Source organism: Ahaetulla prasina, chromosome 15 (genome assembly GCF_028640845.1).
Source record: "Ahaetulla prasina isolate Xishuangbanna chromosome 15, ASM2864084v1, whole genome shotgun sequence".
NCBI classification, from domain to species: Eukaryota; Metazoa; Chordata; class Lepidosauria; order Squamata; family Colubridae; genus Ahaetulla; species Ahaetulla prasina.
In genome coordinates this window covers 2,142,725-2,162,725 of record NC_080553.1, presented here as the reverse complement: position 1 = coordinate 2,162,725, position 20,001 = coordinate 2,142,725, and the positions used below count along the sequence as shown (strand labels likewise).

Below are 20,001 nucleotides of genomic sequence, written 5' to 3'. Positions count from 1 at the left end.
TGCAATAATTTTAAGGTTTACTGTCTAGATCACTAACACGTGAAACAGATGGCAGAACTGGACAAACCAGTTACTCTCCCCACAGGACTAAGAGATAAGCTTCCACGGCTCTCACAATCCCGGAGTCTGGATCCTCCTAAAAACTTCTCATCCGGAGCTTCTGGGACAAACAGGCACGGTGGTTGCTTCTGCAGTTGCTGAACCTCATATACAACCTGTGATTCAACTAACTTTACTTCTGACTTTTTTTTGGAGTTTGTCATTGTTGCCTTCCTTTTATTATTTTTCTCCTTTTCACAAATAAGCTCATTTTTGCATCTTGCATATGCCAGAAGTATATAAAAAGAAACATTCAACTAAGTTATTCCTTGTTTTATGATATTGTAGGTTCTGTGTTTCTCACTTTGGGCAAACGATTCTAGAGTACTTTCCTTTTTTATATACTTTTGCAGAGATGGGCAAAATTGAAGGCTACTTGAAGAAAGACCTGAACCCTCCAAACCCAACTGAAAAGATTGGCTGCAGTCAAAAAAAAATACCTTGGGGGTGGAGTCTAACCTTAATTCAGGGGTGGGCTTCAAAAATTTCAGCAATGGGTTCTCTGCCCGGTTGCTGGGTGAGCTTGGCCATGGTGGCTGTGGCCTAGTCGGCCTCCTGCACCACAGCCAGGGGGTGGGGCTGTTTTTGCCTTCCTCAGGCTCCAGAGGCTTTCTTTAAGTCTCTGGAAGGGCGAAAACTGCCTCCCCTAGGCTCTGGAGGCCCTCCAGAGGCAGGAAACGGAAACGCCCCCATTTTCAGCCTTCTGGAACTTCCCGAATGCCCATTTTTCCCCCTCCCCGAGCCTCCGCATGGGCCCTGCACTTACCTCGCATCCAAAACGGGCCACGTGGAGACTCCTGGGAGGGGCAGGGTGGGAGGAGCGGGATAGAAAGGGCGGGATAGGAGGGACCAGCCAGGGGTGGGATTTGGAGGTTCTCCAAACCAGCCATAATATTAGCTATGGGTTCTCCGAACCCGGCCGAACCGGTAGCAGCCCACCCCTGCCTTAATTACTATTGGGAAAGCCCTACCCCTTTCCATTAACGGAAGATTTTTAAACATCCCAGTTTTGCAGAGCGGGCCTCAGTCCCATTTCTTCCGGCAAGGTTACATTGAAAGTTGGATTGACCAGCTGTGGGGAGCGCCCAGTGCTAGTCACAGTCTACCCCCAAAAGTAGCTCTGTTATGAAAGCTGGCCTTTGAAAGAAGCCTCTTACTGTTATTGGTGCTCCCGCCATTGAAGGGTCCAGCCGAGTTGCTGCTGTCCTTTTCCTTGTCTTGGTTCTCAAAGTCCATGTTCAGAGACCTGCAGAAAATGAGCACATGCAAAATATCTGCTTTACATCTGGAAGGGCCCGAACTTTGGTGTCCTTAAATGGCATATCAGTGCAATCAAAACATGTTTTTTTAAAATTTGTACCCACTTTTTGGTAGAATTTTCCAAGCATCTTACACAAATAGTAGATGTATTAACAAAAACAAAAAATACAGAAAAATATGAAATTCTAGCAGTGTAAATGCTAGTAATCACATAATCAAACTTAGCAGCATGATTCATTAAAACATCCTTATGCACAAGAGTTAATTTTGTTTTTATTGAAGATCTGCATCCTTCAAAAGACATTTTTTCTAGCTTTGCTGTATAGAAAGAGAAGCAAAACAATAAAGATATTATAACAATATCAATCATAATAACTTATAAAATCAGTATGAAGCCAGTTTCAATTTTCAGATTTAGTTAGGATCAGCTGTACATTCCTAGGGAGATTGTTCTGCAGCTGAACAACACTAATAAAAAATATGCTTCCTCTCAGGGCACACAAGCTCAGCTCAGATGGTAAGACAACGACCTCTTAACAGATCATGGAATCCAAGAAGATTTTCAACAGATCTAGTGCCCACCTATCTAGACTCATAAAATAGTATCTGAAGAGACATCTGGTCTTAAATATTTGGCCCTTATATGCACATAGTTGAATTTTACTGCTAAACTGGAGTTTAGTAGCAAACTGGAGCCTCTGGTGGCTCAACAGACTAATGCAGTCTGTTATTAACACAGCTGCTTGCAATTACTGCAAGTTCAAGTCCCACCAGGCCCAAGGTTGACTCAGCCTTCCATCCTTTATAAGATAGGTAAAATGAGGACCCAGATTGTTGGGGGCAATAAGTTGACTTTGTATATAATATACAAATGGATGAGACTATTACTTAACACAATGTAAGCCGCCCTGAGTCTTCAGAGAAGAGTGGGATATAAATTCAAATTTAAAAAAAAGATTTAGTATCAAATCAAATTAGACATCCATTGGATGTGATCTTCTCTAATGGTTCATAACGGAAAAAGACCCTGACCAAGTTGTTGCCTTATAAATGTCTCTGAAGTTGTTCACAGATCTGAATTTCAAGAAGCTCTCCAAGCCCTGGTCTTCTTCAGCCCCATGCAAAGAATAAGGGCAGAGTTCTTTTCCCTGGTCAGTATCTGTTCCATTGCAAGAGTTTCCAGTTCTGTGAAGATTGTAAGATCCTTGACTTACAACCATTCATTTAGTGAGTTAGGGAGTTAGGGAGGGAGGGAGGGAGGGAGGGAGGGAGGGAGGGAGGAAGGAAGGAAGGAAGGAAGGAAGGAAGGAAGGAAGGAAGGAAGGAAGGAAGGAAGGAAGGAAGGAAGGAAGGAAGGAAGGAAGGAAGCTTTTTATCTGGTTGTTGCCAGCAGAAGGCAAGCATCCTGGGGAGATTCTTGTAACTTAGGTAGGGAACAATAAAGTTGCTTACTTTAGCTATTTACAAGCGGCTTGGGTTGCTTGCACCTGTCATTGATTGCATGTTTCATTTAACAACTACAGCAAAACTGTTATAAAATCAGGTGTAATTTAATGACTGCATTATTTAGTGACAGAGCTGAGGACTACCTGTATTTCTCCCTTACATTTTTTCATTTCTTTCAGCTGAAAGAAGGGAGATGATAAGAACATATTTCCTGGTCTTGCTTTGAATTCTACAACAAAGTCCAATCCAGCACCATCTTTGTTTGCAAGTAAGGTCTGCTTGTAGCCCAATGCTCTAGGCACCTATTCAACTGGGGGGTGGTGATATCACTTCAAATATTACCGCTTCCTTTCACTCAAAGTAAGAAAGAAACATAATGCCTAGAACTCTAGGAAACAGCACCTGCTCTTAAAACATAGAATAACAGAGTTAAAGGGGACCTTGGAGGTCTTCTAGTTGAACCCCCTGCTCAAGCAGGAGACCCTCTATCATTTCAGACAAGTGGCTGTCCAGGCTCAGCTTAAAAGTCTCCAGTGATGGGGGAAACACAACTTCTGAAGGGAAGGCTCCTTCTTGCCTTCGTTTTCAAAATGGATCTGGTCCCCGGCTTCTTTAACATAGAGACCTTGTCCACAACTAAGGTGCTGATCTATCTCTCACTTGACTGTCTCTCACCATAACCTATGTTGCACTGCTGTTCTGGTGGTCATGGCTCTGGCTGTATACTGCTGGGGAGTCAAAGCCAAATCTTCTACCTTTTCCACTGATCTGAGAGTTTTAGCAACACCTTCTCTCTTAAATGTTTTGGTTTGCTTGGAGCCATCCAAAGCACTTTTGAAATCCCACATGGTCATCGCCCTAATAATTAGTGATGATGCCTCATGTATCCACCTAAGTAAGCTTTGCACTCTTTTTTTGTTTTGTTTACATTTATATCCCGCCCTTCTCCGAAGACTCAGGGCGGCTTACAGTGTATAAGGCAATAGTCTCATTCTATTTGTATATTTTTTTTACAAAGTCAACTTATCAATTTAAGGTCAACTTACCAACTTAAGGCAATCCTTATGATTTATATTGATATATTGATCATCAATTGTGTTGTAAATGTTGTACCTTGATGAACGTATCTTTTCTTTTATGTACACTGAGAGCATATGCACCAAGACAAATTCCTTGTGTGTCCAATCACACTTGGCCAATAAAATTCTATTCTATTCTATTCTATTCTATTGCCCCCCCAACAATCTGGGTCCTCATTTTACCTACCTTATAAAGGATGGAAGGCTGAGTCAACCTTGGGCCGGGCTTGAACCTGCAGTAATTGCAGGCTACTGTGTTCTAATAACAGGCTTCTTACCAGCCTGAGCTATTCCGGCCCTCTGTTGGGAGGGTGAGACCATCTTTGGATGATTGACTTGGAGACCAACCAGGGCTCTAATGGGATTGTCAGTGCTAGGATAGCTATTCATTTATTCCCAAACAGAAATGGGTTCTGTCCATATTTTACTGGCAAAATCATCATCACCGTCATCATCATGAAATTTTAGATACAGTTTAGACAAGAGAGGGAAGGCAGCTGACTTCCCCCTGGTCCTTTTGGTGCTACTGGTAAGCGTTCTCAGAATCCATGTTTCAGGTTCTTGTTGGGTTTTTGATTACCATGCTGTAGGAATCCAGGTTAAACAGCTTATGAAAGTTATGTGCCTGAATACTGTCTCCATCTTCCATATCACATAACTGTCCTTTTGACCTGGTTATTCCTTTCGACCTGGAGGGAAGGACCGGGCACTTGGTCTCAATATGAAGCCTGGCCTTCCCTGGGCCTCCTAAGTAGGGATGCCTGAAGTTCACCCAGTTCAGTAAAGAGAAAGGAGGAAGCAAATCTGGAACTCTCTGCTGACCTCATTCACCCTGTATTCACCTGAGGGCAGAAGTGGGGAAATGCCCCCACCCCCAACTTCCCAGGGTGGTAAAAAAGCTGCTTTCTACTAATCTGCCTGGCCAGCTGAGATGATCTCTCTGTCCCTACTTGGCATCCCTGCATATCTGCAGGTTTGGGGGCTTCTTTTCTTCCTCTTTGTCTTAATGTTTTCCCCTTCTTTTTCCTCTCCCTTTTGTTTTAAAACACATGACCTAAAATGAGAAAAAAGTTCTTCCTTTTCTGCAAAAGTAAGAGCAAACTAATCCAAAGTTTTTACTTGTTATTACACTTTGGACACATTGTGTGGACACTTAGATCTCCGGAATAGTCTATAATACTTGGAAAGATGGAAGGAAGACAGCGAAGAAGACAACCAGCATGGCCTCAGATAGAGCAGCCACGTCTACATCAGACCTAAAGGATCAGGTTGTGGACAGAATCTCTGAATGTGGTTGCTAAGAACTGACCCAATGGCCCATAATCAATCAACCAACCAATCAATCAATCAAGACATAAAAGTTGGAGTTAACTCTTACTCCAGCTTAAAGCCCTGTATTCAAACACCCAGTGTGTATTGGTGTAAATGGTTCTCTAACTCAGACTAGGCTTACTCTAATAAAGATATTAGACAGGGTAATGTTCTAGCCCCAATGTTTTTAAGCCTCTATGACAACATCATCCCAGGATTCCTATATGCTCTAGACACTCATATGTCAAGGATGCATGATAAATTTATTAATATACTCTTATATGCTGACAGTACATTTCTGGTGGCACATTCCCAAGTAGTACTGAGAAGAATGCTGCAGAAGCTAAAAACCTACTGTGTGCTCAATTCTTTAAACATCACTAAAACAAAATCTAAAGTGGTGCTATTCAGCAAAAACTAAAAGTGTGACATATAACTGGCTGCTGGGTGGGAAACTTCTTGGACAACTGAATTCTTTCATCTATTTAGGAATAATCTTTACCCAATACAGAAAACGCACCTTTGGGAGATCCTAGATGACTGAAAATCTCCATAGATGATTTTTGGTACCTATGTCACTGAGCTTTTTTTAGAATGATTTGCCCATGACCCTGTGTTGGGTAAATGACTGCAAAAAATATAAATCCTGCCATTCCTCATCGTAAGTATGACTCAGCCCAACTCCTGGGTAAGTCAACATACTAAAGTTATTTTACAGCATGGGTTTTCCATCCAATGCCATCTCAAAACTGCTGCCCACACAAAGGCAATTTTTAAACAGAGTCCTAGTTATCATTTTCTAAACAGACACAGAGTTATTGGCAAACAATTGATCTTTAAATTGGTTGGCTAAAAACAAAATCACTTTCCAAACTGAAAAACACCAGTCAATAAGTTTTACCCAAAGCTAAGAAAAACCTTTTCTAGAGCAAGATTTCAGTTGTTGAATTCCATGGCCAAATAGGAGCATTTTTATTACTTGTGATATCATGAAAAGATGTGTATATTTATTGCCCCAACCATCATAGATATTGTTTGTGTTTTATTTGATTATCAGCTGTATGCCTTTTAGGTTTAGATACTTAAAATTCCACCTTGAAAGGACAGCCCCACTGGGACCTGAATTGTAGACAGTCCTATTTCCTTCTGGGCTTTAATGTACACATTGTGAACAGAACTGCTAAGTTGATAGACAAGGCAGTTCAGCTAAGAACTTGTTATAATGAACAGATCAGAGTATATACTGTTTTTTAGGATTTAATATTTTATTCGTATACTGCCTGGAGTCCTCTGTAAGGGAGATAGACTGTTTCTAAATTTGATAAATAAAATAAAAAATAAAACAGATCGGGGTATCATGTAAAAGTGATGAGTTGCTTTGTAGAGTGAGATGAGCAGCATTTAAATTATATTAAACTACTATACTTTTAATGTTGATAGTTTGTAATTAGCACATATCTTATTATTGTATTTGCTTTTACCTATTTTATTTTGGAAGCCTAACTTGTATTTAATCTTTATTTTTATTTTTTAAAACAGGTCATAAAACTAAACGATCAATAAATTATCTACCTACCTACCTACCTACCTTCCCTGTAAGCTTCCTTCCTCTTCAGTGTAACAAGAATAGCAATTTTAGAACATTTCAATTCTTCCCCAAAGTATCTAATCTCTGTGAATTTAACAAAAACAAGACTGAAGAAGAGCAGCAACTGCACAATACTGTGTTATTTTTAGATTTCCCAGGCTTCTGTAACAGCTCTAGAGTCTTTGCTTATTATTTTTTTTAGAAATTCAAGAAATATGTCACTCTTTCCCTGAATTATCTGGCATGTTTCAGATAAAAGAGCCAGATTGCAATTTTTATTGCAGGTTGGATTAAAATGAGCCTTAGGAATAAACTGACAAATGCTTCAATTTTCACCTTTAAATAAGTCACAATAAAAGTAACTGCTTCTTCACAACCTTTAAAAAAAATCTTCCATGAAAGCTTTCAGGAACAAATAACATGTTAAATGACCGGCTCTTCAGTTCTGGCCTGCTTTGCAATTCTACATTTCAGGGAAATAGCATCAATATACATTCCTACTTGAAAGAACGGCCCACTGAGACCTGAATGGTAGACCGTCCTATCTCCTCCTGGGCTCACACGGTGAGCAGAACTGCTAGGTTTATAGGCCTGATGTAGGGGGGGGGGAGGGGGAGGAGTGGCAATATACAAAAGCCAATGGCCTTACCTGAAGCTGCCGTAAACAATGAGAAGAATGGAAATTAGGAACGTGGATACTTGACTGGAATCCACAAGGGAATAAGCCCTGAAAGGTAAGAGAGACACAGCATATTACAATAATGAACCATTCCAATCTAAAATGTGATCGTTCCAAAATTGGGCAAAAGGTTTATTGAAGATTCAAAATAAGCCTCAAAGCACCTGTTGCAATATCTAGCGGGTCTATTTGCTCAGCTTGCCACGGCTGCCTTGAAATTGTGTGAGGCACAATTTCAGCTACTCAACATTCACCCATTTACCAGACATTATGACTCCAAATGTGGGCAGCCCAAGAGAACTATAAGAACACTATTGCTGGAAGAGATGGGCTACAAGGATGACCACGTTCAGGGAAAATTGAAGGTGCTTCAAAGGCTTCACTTTGAGAAGACCAGAGGAGTGGAGGGGATAGGGGACTTGTCTCAAATACCTTAAAGGCTGCCATGGAGAAGAAAGCCAAGAACTATTCGCTATCTTTCCAGATACAGAGACAAAGAAGGAAGAGATTCATTAGGTGTTGCGGAAAAACAATTCTGCCATGGGAACAACTGATCCACAGTTGGGCTCCCTCTTTTATTGTCTGCCGAAGCAGAGGCTCAACACTGCAGATGCTGTCATTTGAAATCTTACACCAAGTACAAAGCTGAACACAATGCCCTAAATGGCCTTTTTCCAGCTGTACCACTTCATGATTCAGAATATAAAATGTGTCACAATACGGAGGACTTATGCAATCGGCTTCAGGTTGGACTTCACAGCTCAAGACCCAATTCTGCAGCATCTTCAATTAAAAAAGGAAATAGTGCTGAAATATTTAATTCTTCCTCATGCCAGGTAATAGTTTTGTTTGGCTCTTCAATTTAGTATCTCCAGGGTGATTCACAATAACTCATTAATATACAAATATCATTAAGAAAACATATTCACAGCAGAGCAAGAAGAATCTGAAGAACCACACCTTTATTAACTGGTTGGCCTATACAGTGAGACAAACCTAAAGGCTACAGAAATATTCCAAGTCGGTGTTTCTCAAACTTGCAACTTTAAAAGGGGCTGGCTGGGGGAATTCTGGGAGTTGATGTCCACTCCTCTTAAAGTTGACACGGTTGAGAAACACTACTCCAAGCTATTTTCAACCTCTACATGCGATAACAATTACTAGGCGGATCAAAGATTTAAAAGCATTAAAAAGGTAACCAACCCTAAGTAGCAGCACCTTTGTATTGTGCAGAGCAGGTGGGACCAAAATTACAGGGGGGGGGGGTTTAAAGCAAAAAAAATGCTTTCAGCGCACCCCTAAAATGGGCTCCTGCTGTGGCACTTTTGAAGTGGTAAAGACTTCAGCCAAGGGCACTTGCATATTCCTGTTTCAATTCTATTAGACGGTAACATGAAGTTCAACAGGGATTGGACCGGAAGAGCTCCAAGGTCCCTTTGAAACCTATTATTCCATGTTCTAATTGTTTAAGTACAGGTAGTCCTTGGGTAATGACAGTAGCTAGGACTGGAATATCCAATGCTACATGATGCAGTCATAAAGTGTGACATCACATGACCATGCTACGGTGTTTCCCTGAAAATACAACTTAACCCAAAAACAAGCTCTAGCCTGATTTTCACGCCTGGGCTGAATACAGTAGAACCTCTGGTCACGAATGCTTCTGACCATGACCAAATTGGGTTCCCAACAAAAAATGCACAAATTGTTTTTGCGGCCGATTTCCCTTTCCGTGCCTTTTTTTTTTTTTGGTAAGTGCAAAATTTCCAAAATTAGGGCCGGGTCACGAGCAATTCGGGATGCGACCAAAGTTATGGAATGAATTATGATCGTGACCAGAGGTTCTACTGTATAAACCCTACCCCCAAAAATAAGCACTAGTTAAGCCCTGCCCACCATCTGGTTGTACGAGGTGGGGGTGAGACACATGCGTAAAAATCAAGCTCCCTGCACCTGCTTACCTTAGGACCGCTGCAGCTAGGCCTCCAGCTCCGACACCTGTTGTGCTGTGGGCTGACTTCTTCTGTGGCTGCTTTCAACCAGATGCCATGTGCAGTGGTGCTACCGCTCACCACATGAAGCTGTGTGGTGCGTTGCCAGTGCCATGTGTGGCTCATGGCACCAGTGGCACTTCTCGCTGCAGTATACTGCGTGGCACATCACAAGATGCTCACATTCGTGCGCGGAAGAGCACGATGCGCCACACAGCCTCCTGTCGTAAGCAGTGGCACCGGCAAGGAGCTGCAGAAGTAAGGCAGCAGCGTGACAGGTATCAGGGTTTGGGAGGCCTGGCTGTGGTGGTCCTAAGGTAAGCCTGTACACCGCCCTGAGTCCTTCGGGAGAAGGGCGGTATAAAAATCAAATAAATAAATAAAATAAATAAAGCAGGTAAGACATCCCCTGAATAGCAATAGCAGATAGACTTATATACTACTTTATAATGCAGTTTACAGAGTCAGCCTATTGCCCGCAACAATCTGGGTCCTCCTTTTACTGACCTTGGAAGGATGGAAGGCTGAGTGAACCTTAAGTTGGTGAGATTTGAACTGCTAAATTGCAGCTAGCAATCAGCTGAAGTAGCCTGCAGTACTGCACTCTATCCACTGCGCCACCTCGGCTCTAAGCCGAAAATAAGACCTGGTGCTTATTTCGAGGCCCAAAAGAAAATAAGATCGGGTCTTATTTTCGGGGAAACATGGTAATTAGTGACAGCACTCTGTGTTGATGTTGTTAAGGAAGGACTCAGGTCTCTGAAGCAACCTCATGAGTTCCTGCTTACAAGTAGTCAAATTATGGAGAAAGCCAGCAGAAGTTGAGAGTCCAGGAAGGCTCATAAGTAGGCCAGCAGGCAGGTAAGTGGCAGGTAGGGTGCAGCTCCGCCAGGAGTGGCTGCTGCTGAGGACAGGAGAGTGCACAACCCACCCTGCACTCCATCGCCTGCCACCCCCAAATGACCTACGTCCTCCTCCTCTCAGTGCTCATGAGATGTGATGCATGGCCTTTACAAACCCTCATAAGAATGCCAAAGGCCTCACACAATTTCAAGGCAGCCGTGGCAGGCTGAGGAAGAAGGTGGGGGGAGGACCTATTTTCCAAAGCACCAGAAGGCTGATGAAGTGATGGATGGAAAATGAACAAAAAGAGAAGCAACCTAGAATTAAGAAGAAATTTCCTGACAGTTGGAACAATTAATCAGTGAAACAGCTTGCCTCCAGAAGTGGGTGCTCCAAGAAGAAACTGGACAGTCATTTGTCTAAAATGGTATAGAGCCTCCTGCTTGAACAGGGGGTTCGACTAGAAGACCTCCAGGGTCCCTTCCAACTCTGTTACTCTGTATTCTGAAGTTTCACACGGCCAGTGGCTGCGTCCAATAGGGCTAGGCTGGCACGCCTTTTCAGTAATGGGAGGAAGTTGGGGCTGCAATTGTGGTGGAGTGCAGCGTAGCCAAAAGGAGAGAGAGGGGGGGAGATACAGTTGTGGGGGAAGTTGAGGCGCCCCTCTGGTCATAAATGTGGGTGGACTGCCAAGCAGCTGAATTTTGATCATGTGACTGTGGGGGCATTGAAACAGCCAAAACTTCAAGGAACGGGCGTAAGTTCCATTCACTCTGAATGGTCGTTGAATAATCGTTAAATGAGGATCTCTGCAGACACCATGTGCTAAACCAGGGGTTTCAAACTCAATTTCATTGAGGGTCACATCAGCATTATGGTTTGAGGCCAGGTGCAAGTAAGACTATGAGGCAGACATGGCCAGGTAGCGTGGCCGGCTCTCGAGCTCCTGGGGCACTGGGATCCCATAGCCCAGCCCTATTCCCTCTTCCTCGGGCCTGCTGCTGCGGTCGGTGCCACTGCGGGGCAAGGCGAGGCTGGGCAGGATGAGACGGAGTGGGGCTAATGAGCTGCTGCAGTTGCTGCCAGACACCACCAGTCCCCCTGTGCGCTCTCTGCCTCCTGTGCACGCACCCTAGGGGAGCACCCAGCTGAGCTGGGGCAGGGGGGCGGGAGGCAGCCCCTCGTGTTTCCACAGCAGCCCTGCGGGCCAGATCTAACCATATTGGGGACCAGATCCAGCCTGGAGGCCTTGAGTTGGACACCCCTGTGCTAAACAAATAATAAATGAAGACCCTAAGTAGAATTTAATATTTCACACTCCTTAACCGCCCATCTCCCGCTCAGAGAACACGTGCAATCTCCTAATGGCCTCTGTGACTAGAGCCACTCTCCCATCACCAGTAGATTCCACAACATCCCCAGACTCCCTCTGGTGCCTGGAGGCCCCATGCGGCGGCTTTTTGCCTTCTTCATGATAGCTTCTTTGGTGTACAGCAAAGTTTTGCCTGTGCTATGTTAACAATGATGGCGTGCTGCATCATTTTCATTTTCCAAAATGCTTTTTGGCATAGTAAAACGGGGGGGGGGGGATGATAAGAACAGCTGGGGAAAACACTGGAGGACACATCTGCATGGATGTAAGCAACAGACGGAGGACTACAGGGAGTTCTTGACTTAGGATCATTGGTTCAGCGACTGCAATAAGTTACAACGGTGCCGAGTGAAGGCACTTCTGACCCAGGCTCAAAATCAGTGCTGTTACAGCACCACTGTCGTCACGTGATCAAAATCAAGCCCGCACGCATGTAACAAGCACAGCTTTCTAGACATTAGAGATGACATTAGAGATTATTATTAATTTTAAACGGGGTTTTAGTTTTTATATATTTTTAAATTTTTAGGCAAATTATAATAAGTTTTTTAATTTACATTTTATATATAGTGTCTTGTTTGTTTTTATTTGCCTGTACACCACCCTGAGTCCTTCGGGAGAAGGGCGGTATAAAAATCAAATAAATGAAATGAAATGAAATGAAATGACTCAGGTGGCAAGGTATGCGTTTAGACATTTTCTCTTTCACGCTAACTTTTGACAATGCTTGCTGACTAATACAGTTAATATTTGTAAAAACAGTATTAAAACATAATTTTTATAAAATGTATAAGCTAAAATAATAATATTGGAAATATATCTTTTAACCCCTTGCTACATGGGAGAGCTCAGATTTTAACTGCAGCAGTAAAAATATATATATTTTTTTTAATGATACGAGCTCTGATCCAGAATAAGATGAATTCGCTGTTGATGCCTGGCTTGTCCATGTAGGGTTTTATAAAAAGTACCCTATTGTAGAAATACAATGCTCACAAATAAAAAAAGGTACAAATGCATGGCATCAGCGAAATCAATAGTCATAAAATTAGCAGCAAGGAAAAAAAGAAGGGGGGAATTATTATTGAGAAGTCCCAAATCTTTGATCAGATGCTTGCAAATCATTCTCTGCCCCTCCCCCCCAAAAAAATGGCTAATCCAACACTGACACTCATCAGCAACTTATCTGAAGGTTCAATCATGGGGACTGAACTTATTTTTCTCCTTAGTTTGAGACATTTGGCTGATCAACTTCAAAGGTTTCCCCTCAATCAACCTATGCACTTTGGGGAAGAAACCCCTGAGGTTTATCCGTGAGGAGTTGGTATCTCCAAGAACTCTCTGCCTAACTAACTAGCTGCTGCTTGGATGAGCAATGTCTCAAACTAAAAAGAAGCATAATTCCAGTCGCCATGCCTCAACCTTCAAATAACTGTATCTGAATGACTGAGAATCTTCATCAACATATCACCAACCTGTTTCAGCAGATCAGCTATTCTTTTCTGTATTGTATACAAAACCTTTTGGCCAAATCCTATTCCTGAAAAATCCACAACTAAGTATCTTTACAAGTTCCCATCACTTAATGGGAATCCTGCTTTCCACTTCTCACACTAGGTGCGCCTGGCAGTGGCTTATTTACATTTTCAGCCTTCCAGCCCTGTGAAACTCTTGCTTACAACTGCCCCCTATACACAAGACCAACTAGAAGACAAATGAAACTGAAGATGTTGCTGTGCGGATGAGATAGTAGAAGAGTTTGTGTGCTAGTTTAATCAGGTTTTCCCAAGCTCACAACATCCAGTTGGGTGGGAACTTAATTCCCATCAAGCTCAGCCACTGTTGCCACTAGGGATAATGTTGCACTTCAGTGTACACCCCTTGGGGAAGGTTGTTTGGCATTCTAGAGCAGGGGTCTCCAACCTTGGTCCCATTAAGACTTGTGGACTTCAACTCCCAGAGTCCCTCAGCCAGCAAAGCTGTGGAGTTGAAGTCCACAAGTCTTAAAGGGACCAAGGTTGGAGACCCCTGCTCTAGAGCATATTTGAATACTTAGTTGGGTCTGCAGAAAACGGATGGATTCCATGCCAAGAATAAAAGCAGACCACGGAAGTTTCACATCAAAAGAACATACTTCTTTTAAAGTATCTGTTCAATAACTGAGGAAATGTATGCGGATCATTTTATGGGAGTTTAAAATGGTATATACCGCTCACTTCCTTCTTTAAATTCTCAGAAAAAGAGATGGATGTTACTATATATTGTCGCCTAAATTGCATACAGCCCTTCAGCTCAACTCCCGACGCAGGGTTTGAACCCCCGAGATGATGAGGTGGCTACATACACCTGAGGAGTGTGCATTCCTCTCTCAAAAGATGCAATAGCATGGCTTCACACATACACACACAAACAGAGAGAGGGAGACAGACAGACAGAGAAGCAAGCTGGGAAAGATGAGTTGGCAGCCACAAAGAAAATGATTATATTGAGAGATAGCTAATCAGTAATTTATTCAGGTAATAAATCTGTGGGAAATTAATTTGAAGAACAATTCATTTAAGATAAATTAATTTCTGAATGATTTGGGGAAATCAACGACTTGTTTCCTGTGAAATAAGTGCTTGGTTGAAGGAGATAACCAGTTTCAAAGCAGTGAAGAAATCCTGGAATGGAGTCACGTCTGCCTTATGGTCAGACTTGCAAACTTTTGTTGCAGAGTTTGACTTTTATGAGGTGAACATTTTAAATTACAGGTGTCATGCAGCTTAGTACTCTCTTTTGCTCAGTTTCCCTTGTGTGAAAAGGTTTATCTGCCTCAATTAAATGTTTATGACTGCTGCAGGTTTTGTTCACGTCACAAATTTTTAAAATACACAGTAAAAATTCATAGTGTTTTGAATTCTGGAACAATGTAAAACCATTTATTAAATGTTAAGTAAATCTGCGCTTTATGTTTCAAAATAAATTTGTTTCTTAACCCAAAGAAGGGTATGTAAAAAAATAGTAATTAAATTATTTTCATATTTTCTTCCTTATCCCAGAAGTGAAATTACTTATTAAAGCACTGCATGTCCTACGCACAAAACACCCATGTCATAATTTGCTGTCTGTACTGTACTGATCGGTCAAGCTAGTTTCAGTTGGAACTGCTCAAACTGAATTCTAGGGATCTGTCGTGTCCCACCCCCCCACTCCGACGAACGAGTCAACGAAGCTCTGCAGCTTGCCAAGTTCCTTCGAGGTTTATCAGGGCAGGCAGGAGTCCAAGTTGTGACTTCAGCGATAGGGTCCAGTATCAGCAAACTCGATAAGACTTTGCTTGACTCAAGGTTGGAATGCCAAAAGCAGGTCCTTTATATAGGCTGTGGGGTGTGGCTCCATGACTCAGCATTTATCCAGGCCTGCCCCTCCCTTCCTTCTGCTGGCGTCGCCTCTCAGATCTCCGGAAGCAAGGCTCCTCCCACTTTGAATCGTTTTCAGCTAAATCTGCTGTCTGGGAAAGGGAGGGGTCAGAAGGAGTAGGCCCGAGCAATTCCAATACCTGGCTGGCTTCCTGCTCTGAGGGCTGAGCCAAAGGAACACATGCTGTATGAGTGAGATTTATTGAGCTACTCCTTTCACTCCTGGAATTGTCTCCGGGCATGGGGCCAGGGCCGGGGGCTGGAGGCATGACAGGCCGTTCATCTTCATTATCAGACTCGGAGTCTGATAACAGACCCGGTTGGAGACCGGAGGGGCCCGGCTGAAGAGAAAAGGGAGGACGAGTCACAACAGGATCCTTCCTCCTCAAGCAGACTGCATCCTTCTGCATTGTGAAAAGTGTAACTCAGATCAGAAGTCCGAAGTTTATTTTTGTACTTTGGGTCCTGCCCTAATGGATCAGACAGTTAAAAGGGATGGCAGGACTTCAGTCTTGAAAGATTCTGTTAATGTACTTTTAAAATAAAATAAAATAAAATTAGCTCATCTAGTTGTTTCCTGCTGTTTTACCTGAGAGGGCTGAGAGTAGATGAAAAGGTGACATAACTCATTTTTATCTGTCTGCACCAGGAGACATTAAGAAAAAGCCAAATTGCTGGAAACAGGCAGCTTACTGTAAGTGAAGCAATTGCCCTGATCCTGAGCTGCATATCAATTAAAGGCTGGCAACGGAGTCACTTCTACAAAGTGTGGACTTAGTAACTCCCGGGGTTGAAGTCCACACTTCACTTGAAGTCGCTACGGTTGAGAAACACAGGGCTGAGCATGAAGAAGTAGGTTCAATAAAGAGGACAAAGCAGTTGTGCACCGCAGGAAACAGGCGGGAGGGAAGAATTCCAAGGCTGCAATCAAAACAAGCCTGAGAAAACCAGACTAAGGCATTCGCATATCGTGCTAAATCAGAATCGTTTAAGCCATGGGCTGACTACTAACCTGATTCACATATCATATTAAACCACAGCTTGGGTGTGGGAAGAAGAGAACATTTCTGACAGTGCTAAATAAAAACAAGCAAACCTCATCATAACTTAGCAGTAAATATAAAACAGGTGATTCTCAAAATTCTGCCTTAGAAAACTTTGATTCACATAATCATATTTTTCATTATCTTATTTTATAATTGCTAACAAAGCCATTAAATTTCTAAGATGACACCAGCACCTTATTTTTCAGCTGTTAATCCTGGCTGGGCCACTTATAGGGCCTTTCCTTTGCTTTGTTTATGTACTTAACCATGCAGGGCTCTGCCTAATAATTTCATACAAGATTTTGCCACATGCTGGTAGAAATGCAGAGGGGGAAATCACCCCTCTGTAAGAGACAGGAATGGAGATCTAGATTGAATTTAGATAAACCACTTCGGGAGGCGGGGAGGAAAGATCCACACACACACACACACACACACACACAAACACAAAAAAAGTCTTCCAACACATGGACACATTGACTTTGACGGATGCTTGTAGGCAAAATACTAATAATCAGAATTTGAGAAAAATGACAGAATCTGAAGCATTCACATAAAACTAAGATCATTCATTATAGTGTATTCACAAACTTACTGAAATATGATATGGAAACAGGACTAAAAATTGCATGATAAAATGTATGCAAAATTTCAAAGTGTGGATCAATGGGAAAGGTTATATGAAAAAATATCTACTTTATTCTGACCTGCTTTGGATACTGAGATGGTCCGCATATTAATAAATATATAAGCACACGTGCACCCCCTTGGCTTCAACAATACACCAAACAGTTGATTGAGAAAAACCCTTCCCATGATCCTTTTTGAACTGACATGCCAGCCAGTACTCCTTGTGGATCTGAGCAGGACAGAGTAGAATCAAACGACTTCTTGTGATCAAAAGGCCCTGTGCTCTTGGGAACGAACCTTAAGATTGCAACTTGCTTTTGAGCAGCTGTGTCGCACCACTGGTGTGCAATGAGCATGAACTCCCAGAGACAGCTCCTACAGTTTCTGGGAACAACCTTCTGGTCTTTTTTGGGTTATATTCCCCTTCCATTTTCTGTCCTTGTTCCTTTTTCTCTTCATCATTTCCACAAGCAATACCTACTTTCAGGCTGAGCTCTTTCATGCAGAGTCCTCTCATCTTCCTTCTTGTAGAGATTGTGCTTTTTCCATGGGGTTGTGGAATTTCTTTCCATAGGATATTCTATCTTTTCTGGACATATTTCTCCTTGAAAATAGGATTTCAAGCTATTGTATCCAAACTACAGGGAGTTCATCAACAACTGCGCTTCTGAAGTTCCGTATACAAATTTAATTACTCCTCCTCTGAACATCACAAATTCAAGGACAGCATTATCACAATTACCTTTACTTCATCGGCTAGCTTAATCCTCCTGGGTGGTGAAGATTAAGTCTTAAGACAGCCAACCCACTTTCATCTACCTTCTCAAGTCTTATTCCCCATTCGGTACTGAACTAAGCATCTCCTGCCTGCATGCTCTACTTCCATATTTACGCAGAACATTTTCACATCCTAATTTCAGCAGGTGCAAAACACCCATGGAATTAGCAGGCAAAATAAAGGCACAGTGCAAGCAGCCACATGTAGGCCTTGCAAAAGGGCTACGGTGGGAACAGACTCCAAAGATGGAACTGGGCAGCAGAGAAGCAAGGACAGCCAAGGGAAGAGTCCATATATGTACAATGAGAACAATGCATTTCCAGTGAGGCATTTTGAAGCGTCAGGAGAATCTGGCTGGTGGAAACACAACTGGAGGGCAAAGATGAGGCATGAGGAGTGTACCAATGTGGGTAGATGAGAAAACAGGAGTAGAGTTAAGAAGGAACATTTGTGCACATATTAGCTTAATAGAGGCTAAGGAGGCATAAACCAGGTCAATTGGTCCATAATCAGAAAACACACCATTTCTTGGAAAAGGCCAGTGGAAGAGGCCAAGGCTTGGCCAAAACCATAAGAGCCAGGAGCAAGAAATCCTGAAGTACAAAGCCAGACCCCAAAGCTGCTTCCAGCGATTGGAGGCAGTCCTCTGCCCGCTGAATGCACCCAGCTAAAGCTTCCCTTGTTCAGCAGCTGCCAATAATTAATTAAATGCTTAGTTTGCTTGCAGGGCCAGCAACTGGCTGCTTACTCACAAGGTGCTCAATTTGACAGGATACAGCACTCTTGGTCCAGGGGATTTCCCCACCACTTGGCACTATGTTAGCCAGAGGGAAGGGTGCTGGCCAATGAGGATCCTGAAGAGGCATTGGGGTTGGCAGGGGAAGGCTCCGCCAGGGCTCAATCTACAGGCACAATGCCCAGCAGGACACCATCTGAGCCTGTCTGGCAGTCTGACACTGACCCACTCAAGCCAATTCAATTTAGCATATAATATTTTTCAAGTACACAGTAAACTTTATTTTTCATCAGCACACAGCTCTAAATAACTCGCTGAAGATCAAATGTCTGATCTGCGCTCCCTCAGCGTGACACGGCCCTTCCCAATGGTTTTCTGATTTTTACATTTCCTGACTTTTCAATAATAATTTTGTCAAAACCTTCAACAGGCATATTTAACCGATTATGCAAAAGCACTGAAGCTTTTGCATTCACCCCTCTGTCTGTCCTTTTGTATAGAGCAGTGATGGCAAATCTTTTCGGCACTGACTGCCCAAACCGGAACGCACGTTGCATTTGCATTTGCGTGTGCCGGAGCACCGGAAACCCGAAGACCAGCTGGCTGGCACATGCATACCTGTTTTTTGGCCGTTGTTGGGGGCGTTTTCTGGGGTGTTTTCAGGCCCAGAAAACGGCCTGGAAAAGTATTGAAAAAGGGGCGTTGGTCTTACCTGATACGCACCTTATTGTCGGGTGGAGACAGCATCCAGGAACGGGTTGTACTCTGTCTATTCAGATGAAGGACTGAATCTGTTAAACTTTAAATCCCGCCCCCTTGCCAGGGCGTTCCAGCTTTTGGCGAAGACGAAGAACAAACTTGACTTGTTGGCAGGCCCATAAGGGTGGGGCCCATAAGGGTGGGGCTGGATGCTGTCTCCACCCGACAAGAAGGTGCGTATCAGGTAAGACCAACACCCCTTCTCCCTCTAGGTGGAGAAAGCATCCAGGAATGGGACATACCAAAGCCCATTATCCCAGAATTACGGGTGGGTACAAGGCTGGTCCAAAGACTCTCCCTCTGCATGTACTCGTTGCAAAACTCTGCATCCAAATGCTGCTTCTGCAGATGCAAACATGTCTAATTTATAATGCTTAATAAATGGGGAAGGAGAGGTCCAAGTGGCCACTCTGCAGATCTCCATCAGCGATGCCTGAGTAGCCCACGCCACCATCGTCGAGGTACTCCAGGTCGAATGTGCTGTCACATGTGAAGGTCTTGGGAGAGAACGCAATTCATACGCCTTAGCAATCGTCTATCGAAGCCAGTGGCCAATCGTGGAGGGCGTAACCCTATAATCTAAGGAAGCTAGGAAAAATGAAATAAACAACGACTCTCTCTTTCTAAATATAGCTGTTCACTTAAGATAGATGTGAAGAGCCCTTCGCACGTCCAGTGTATGCCATTACCTTTCCAATGGGTGTGAAGGATTAAGGCAGAAATTAGGTAAGACCAGTTCCTGCATCCTGTGAAAGGCAGAGTTAACCTTAGGGATAAAGGAAGGATCTAGGCGGAGAATTACCCAATCTGCATGGAACACACATAAATCACTGCACACTGAAAGAGCGGCAATCTCAGATATCTGCCTAGCAGATTTAATTGCCACCAGAAAGGTGACTTACATGATAAAAGTTTTAAGCTGGCAGACTGTAAGGGTTCATATGGAGCTCCAGTGAGAGATTTCAGCAAGACAGACAGGTCCC

General features: G+C 43.1%; 1 protein-coding gene across 1 annotated transcript in view; it reads right to left on the bottom strand.

Annotated features, from left to right (window-relative positions):
* The window catches only part of SPPL3 (signal peptide peptidase like 3), a 101,943-nt gene that overhangs the window by 27,456 nt on the left and 54,486 nt on the right, over positions 1–20,001 (bottom strand). Inside the window, exons 2-3 of the mRNA XM_058158691.1 lie at positions 7,433–7,510; positions 1,257–1,345 (exon numbers count right to left, since the gene is read on the bottom strand). Of these exons, the coding sequence (XP_058014674.1) occupies positions 1,257–1,345; positions 7,433–7,510 (167 nt within the window). The remainder of the gene's footprint in view (positions 1–1,256; positions 1,346–7,432; positions 7,511–20,001) is intronic.